This window comes from Pinus tabuliformis, chromosome 2_1, assembly GCF_031772625.1.
Source record: "Pinus tabuliformis cultivar Carrire ecotype Pingquan chromosome 2_1, CPIR1, whole genome shotgun sequence".
Lineage (NCBI taxonomy): Eukaryota > Viridiplantae > Streptophyta > Pinopsida > Pinales > Pinaceae > Pinus > Pinus tabuliformis.
Window position 1 is genome coordinate 510,163,737 of NC_142299.1, and position 6,967 is coordinate 510,170,703.

The 6,967-nt window shown below is 39.3% G+C and overlaps 1 protein-coding gene across 1 annotated transcript; it reads right to left on the reverse strand.

The window, feature by feature from the left end:
- Window positions 1-3,299: 3,299 nt before the first annotated feature.
- LOC149201198 (fatty acyl-CoA reductase 3-like) lies at window positions 3,300-4,013 on the reverse strand. The gene has a single exon (XM_089401221.1). The coding sequence runs from the start codon at window positions 4,011-4,013 to the stop codon at window positions 3,300-3,302; it is 714 nt and encodes a 237-aa protein (XP_089257347.1).
- Between the last annotated feature and the right edge of the window lie 2,954 nt (window positions 4,014-6,967).

Consider the following 6,967-nt stretch of genomic DNA (forward strand, 5'->3'; position numbering starts at 1 on the left):
GTTAGTCATGTTTGTGTTGCTCATGATGTGCATGCTTGTGTCAATTTCTATGGCTATTTTTATTGTTTGTTAATGGTTTCTCTCATATAATGGGTGCCAAGTTTGAATGAGTAAATACAAATTTGTATAAAAGTTTTAAATTAGCCTTAATATTGATTCACCCCATTGTTAGTATTAGCATTGTTTCCAGCAAGTATTTTATTTATAATTCAATCATTGTATCATAGAAAGCAATAGATATCATTAATAATTTTTGTGTGCTTACACTGAAATCAATACACATTATTAATATAACTACTTTGATACAAATGTACATCATACATCTATCTAGATCAAATTAAAAATCAACATCTGCACTAAAATCAATGGATCTCATGCAAGAAATCAAATAGGATTAGAAATCAACAACTACACTAAAATAAATGCATCTATTTTAGTGAAAAAACAAAATATTCACAATTTTCTAAATCCAACTTCTTTTACCTCCTGTAAAAGTCGTACTTCCTCTTCTTTTATGGTTAACAATGTTCAATGATATATAATACTATATAATATCAACACTTGTCTTTATGCATATATTTCTTCTTCCCTCTCTCTCTCCCCTCCATTTCTCTTTCCGAAAACCTCCCTCTCACCTTCTCTCTCTCCCCAACCTCTCTCTCTCTTCTCCTCCCTCTCTACCCCATCTCTCGCTCTCACTCTTTGGCTCACCCTACCTCTCTCTATCTCATTTTTATTCCCACACTCCTACCCCCTACCATCTATATCTATGTCTCCCTCCATATCTCCCTCCTTGTCTCTCTATCACATCCCCCAAAATAGACCTACTTTCTCTCTCCCCATATCTACCTTTCTCTCCCTCCCTCCCTCCCTCTCTATGTCTCTCTCTTATTCACTCTGCTCCCCCTCCATCTATGTCTCTATCTCCCTCTATATCTCCTTCTTTGTCTTTCTATCTCACCCCTAAACATAAACACTCTCCATCCATATGCATATATCTCTGCCTCCATATTCCTCTCCCTATCTATCTCTTCCCATTTTCTTTCTCTTCCCTTCCGCTCTACTCTCTCCCTCACTCTCTCTACATCTCTCCCTTGTTACTCCCTCTCCTTATCTCCAACTTCCTCTCTCTATGTATTTCTTCTTCCCTCCCTCTCTCTTCCCCTCCAACTCCATCTCTCTCACCTTCTCCTTCTCAATTTGCCTATCTCTTCCTTCATCTCTCTCCCTTTCTCTCCCACCTCCCTCTGTCTCTCTCCTCCCATCTCTTTCTCTCTCTCTCTTTTCCCTACAACTCTATCATTATCTCCCTTCTTCTCTCCTCTCTCTCTCTCCCCACTTCATCACTATGTCTCCCTCTCCCTCTCTTCCCCTTCTCTCCCTCTATCTCTCCCTTGTCACTGCATCTCTCTCTCCACCTGCATCTCTCTATACTTTTGTTGTTCCTTCACACTGTCTCCCCCTTCATTTCCATCACTCCCTCCCTCCCTCTTACCTTCTCTTTCTCCCCCCTCGTATTCTCTTCATTCCTATTTTTCCATGATTCTCTCCCCCTATCAATCTCTCTCTCTCTCTCTCTCTCTCTCTCTCTCTCTCTCTCTCATTTGCTTCCCCCTCTCTCCCCCTCCATCTCTCTCTCCCTCTATCTCTCCTTCGCTCTCCCTTCTCTCCCTCTCCATTTCACCCTCTCTCTCTTTCTCTCTATTTTTCCCTTTATCTGTGCCCTATCCATATGATCATGAATTGGCACTCTATGTAATCAATAATATATGTAATGTCTAATATGAAAATACTTATAATGGACATGATTATTATTATAATATATTGGAATAACAATAATCAATATTACTGGCTTTATACTAATAATAATATATAATTGTGATCAAATTAGTGACTTTGTATCTTAAATTTCAAATTACACTTTACCTTTTATATTTTACATTTATATATTTTTTGATTTCAATAGTAATTAAAACAATAAAGTTGCTTATCACTTATATTATGCCTACTCCTCTACCCTTTATAGTTATATTACTCCTACTCCTCTCCCCTTTATAGGACTATAAAGCATCTCCGGACAAAATAAATTCAACCTTTACCTATAACAATATTATCTGCAATTTTATTAATATGAATTACATATTCCTTAACACACTATTTATATTCTACTCACAATATATGTGATTTTGGGATATACATCATTCATACCATATTTGTAAATGTTTTGTAATACAGTGGTTGATGTTCCAAGTAAATAATATGCATAAAATATAAAGAATACTATAACATATACGTCCAACTAGACTATGGAATAAATTGTACAATGTACACCCACAAATTGGATATACATCATTAAAGTTTTTCTCCATACCACATTTAAATATGACATATTATATATATACAGAAAGTTAGTATTTATGTTTTATTTATTGAGATATTCAGGTATATTTCAACATATACATTATATATTTCTAGGTACAACAACTACATCTGACAATATATATGCCAAAAAATCAAAAACTTATATTTAGTATATATTATGTTTTGACTAAACTGCGATATCCAACTTGAACCTAAGGGCATTCAGCAAGCTTCTCCCTCTCCTTTAAGGGCAAAAATATGAACTGCTTGCTGCAACTCTCTTCCCGCCATTGTATGGCTTTCAATTTTTCATTTGGAAAAATTGCTTCTCCCCACGTGCATGTGAGGCTTCTTTCACGCTCTTTTTGTCGCAGTTGTCTATAATGAGACTTTTTGGAAGCTTTTCTGATGGGTTTTTCCACTCAAAATCCGGCAGCAATTTATTGGAATCTGTTGGACACCTAATCCTAAAGGGTTAGTGTGGAATTCGAATGGACAAAAGCAGTCCAAGAGACCTTGGGATCTGAATCCCAAGAGTCACGTATTGTACTATAAATGTGTATCTTATGTTAATAAAAAAAATTGTATTGAACGATTTATCTTTCCTATTGTCTTGCTATCCATGTGTGTTTAACATGGTATCAGAGCCACTTGTTTTTCTGTGGCCTGTTATGTGCATGTCAGTCCTGGCCCTCTGCCATATAACGCTTCTCTCATCAACGCCTTTGTCCTGACACTGCACCCTCTGCCCTGTTGAATGTGCGTTTCGGTTACACCTTGACTATGCCCTCTGCACTCCCTGGGCTATGCATATTCCTTTCCTGCGTGCTGTCTGCACTATCCATGAGCGTTTCATGATTACGTTGCTTTGTCCTGCATTTCATTCTCTGCGCATCGAAGACTGTGTGAAATTCCGTTTTAGACCATCATTTCCTGTTCTAGCGCTGAAGCCTCACGGTGCCACTGCAGAGATCCTGTTTTAGAGCTGAAGCCTGACGGTGCCACTGCAGAGATCCTGTTTTAGAGCTGAAGCTTGAAGGTGCCACTGCAGAGATTCGCCACCATCGATGAAGGTCTGTTGAATGCGTTATGGTTCGAAGTTGAATGGTATGCGTATGAACGATTTTGAATGAATGCGTTATGATCGAAGTTGAATGCATATTAACGCTGTTGAATGGTAGTTGAATGAGTTTGAAATGCTGTGGTATTGAATGCGTTATTGAATGGTAGTTGAATGCTTTTCTGTCTTCCGCCGAAATCTCTCTGAACAAGTTTTCAGTATTGGTTGTATCGAACCTTCCCTGAAAGAAAGCGTAGGGCTCATACAACTCTGCTAAATACATGGCGAAGTTGTAATTTCGGAGCATACGAGTGTAATGTGCTCTGAACACGTTGCAGAAGACACTGTCCACAAGACCAAGCACCTGTAGTGGTGCTTTGTAACGTGTAAACATGTATCCCCAAAAGCTGCTCATGCTCTCCAGAAACAGCGGCGGTTTTACGTGAACTATGTTTCCATCTTTGCCAACACAAGGATTCTTCGAAAAATAATTATAAGCAGCGTCCGTTGCAATAGAGGAATGCAACGGGTTTCCAGTAGATGATGCCGAGTGATAAATAAACAGACCATTCTGGGAAGCATGTGTGGCCATAGCTACTATCACCGCGTTTACAACCGTTCAAATCTAATGTTACAAGCGTGCACATGATAAGCTTTTCTTTAGGTTGGTTCAATTCTTGCCTACCTCTGATCCGCTTTTGCATTGTACGAAGCCTCTGAAGATAAAACAAAAAAAAAACCGAAGAAAAAAAAGGAAGACGAATAGAAGCTGCAGTAATCAAGGTTGCACATGACATTTTGTTAATGAGAAGGTGCATCGACAGCATCTAATTAGATTGGGTTTGCATGTTGCCACGTACTCACTCCAAAGAAATCGGAACCCACTAACTCTAAGCATGGGTTTTCATTTTTGAGATTTCTTCTAACAAATACTTACATTCATCCAGTCCATATTCATTGTTTTAGTCTTGTCTTGCCCTCAAGAACCGTCGCCGGGACCGACTGTGGTCACTACTGTTTGCGTGAAGTGGGTTGTGAAATCTCGGTTCGCTGTGTGTTTAACATATGTCATTTGAAGGTCAGTTTGTTAGATGTGAAAGCCCTCTGCAAAAACTGCTCGCTGGGGAGCGTAAAACTGCCTAAGGGAATATCTCATCTCTTGTCGATAGGGGCATCTCTTGCTGCCAACACTGCGTTGTGGACGTTCTGCACTCGGGCATCATCACTCCGCCTTGAATTCGACAACTATACGTAAGATACCAGAATCACAAGTATTAATGCACTTGGTTGTCTTTCTTCTTACGAGGCTAACATTTCATTCCAAGTCGAAGACTTCTGTGGTCTTTGTGGTTTTAGACTACTATTTTACTCTCCATTGCCTCTCTTGAGAAATTCTTCTGTTGCATTTCTTCAGAAGCGTAAAGCTTTCATTCGAAGTAACATAATGGAGCATAATTTCTTTGCGAGTTACGCATTGTTGTTGGATTGACATAGTGTTATGCACGTTTTCTTGTGAAGGAGTTTAGTCGTTGTTCAGTCGAAATTCCTTTTGATTGGGTTTTTGTAGATACACTTCTCTGTCTCTGTGCGTTGAAGGGATTGATACTCGAAGCTCTGATTTTAGCAAACAGTTTGGGGAAAATCAATCTTGTGCGGTATGTTAGGTGCTTTGTAACTGGTTTATTAAATGATGATATTTTTATCTCCTGAGAATTTTAGGAATTGGAGGAGAAGCCATGAGTAGTTCAAACCTGTTTGGTGAAAAATCGCCCTAAACTATCCTTTCTGGTATAAACATGGATTGAGGTGCGGAAGCAGTTGAATTTTGGCGCTTTGCATAAGCTTACATGGCCAGATAAAATTGGGCTCCTGTATATCTGTGACATTATCGGCACTACTACCATCAGCAGCGCGAAAAACATTTCCCTAGAGTGGATCATCAATAATAGCATCAGCACTTTCCTGTATATCATGAGGGCTTTTTCCACGGATGGCGATTTAGGAGGTTGTTCGGTTCCAAGGTTTTCAAAGATGGGGCCTTCTGCTGGCCTGCTTTAGTTCTGAGTATTTACTTCTGACGCTCATTTCCTTAAGTCAAGATTGTTCACACCGTTATTCATGAATGTTTCCAATAGGGACATCATTTATTCTTTTCAATGAACTGGTGAAGCCATGGTTCAGTTGATATCAGTCCTGTATTGCACTTGGTAATTTTGGAAATTTTATTTTTATGTTAAAGCTCATCTTGGTAAAGACTGAGCAATAAGTGCTGACAAGAATGAGTTTATTCAAGGTGATTATGAGTTGATGCTTTGAGGATGTTGTTTCTCTCATTCTCTAATCATAATTTCCGTTTGGTTCTTTGTTAAACTGATCTATTTTGTTTGAGAGGCACTTAAAAAAAAAAAGTTACAGTTTTGAGCATTCAACAAACAAAAAGAGGTTATAGTTATCACAGTTATAGTCCATTTGGTCTACAAACTTGCAAATTCTCATCCAGTTTTGTAAATTATAGCGCAAGGTATCATAGTCGGAGAAAATGGCTAGATTTGATGATGTACTAGAGCTACTGAATACACTAATACACTCCACTATTGGTGGGAAGGTAAATGTTAGCAAAGACACTCTTTGTGACATTCAGACCTGCCTGCATGATGCACAAGAAAAAATCGATTTTTTGTAGCTTGAATCATAGCTACAGCAAGAAGAGCTACATCAAAATAGACACCATTCTGAACCTGTTTCTGTTCAGAACATTGAGACAACCACCCATCAGCAGCATGTTACTAATGGTGCAGTTCATTCAAATAAAGCAGCAGTTGTATATGCAAATGCAGAAACTCAGTCTGCACTTCCCAAGCCCATCATCAGACCTTGGGAACAACTTGTCCACAACAAGCACAAAACTGGTCTTGGATATGACAAGGACTTGTCCTTTCATATTCCAGACTATGCTAAGCCCATTCAGTTTCAGAGTGCTGGATTTATTCATGACAGTTCACCTGCTCCTTATGACAGTCCAGCTCCCGCTGTTCCAAATTCTGCCCCTCTTCCACAGCAACAACAACAACAACAGATCGTGAAATGCCAACACTGTGACCGAGTTGGCCATCTGAAAGATCATTGTTTTGATCTTCATCCATGTGAGCACTGTCATAAAACCAGCCATTCTTTACACAGATGCTTCAGAAACAAACATCCTGCAAGAACAAAGATTCATCTAGGATGGATCGCTTCTTGGCAATGGGCATCAACAGCCAAGAAGATATTCCAAACACATGTCAGAACTTGTTCCAGAATATTGAACAGTCTTGCAGTTGAACTTTCTCCATCTTCTCACCTTGTACCTGACAGGGGGGGAAATGATGGTCATCTACAAGCTTCAAAGTCACATCAAGCGAGCCTGAGCCACAACCTACCACACCAGTTTCAGAGTTGTAGCCAGAGACAAAGATGCCTGAACATGCCTTCAATTGGCAATCTGGGACACTTCCTCTAGCAGAAGACTTCAGCTTCTTGCCAGTTTTGGAAGAATTCCAGGAATTG

What these genes read in the sequence shown, in the direction of transcription:
- LOC149201198 (XM_089401221.1), bottom strand. Translation starts at nt 4,013, where the DNA reads ATGGCCACACATGCTTCCCAGAATGGTCTGTTTATTTATCACTCGGCA.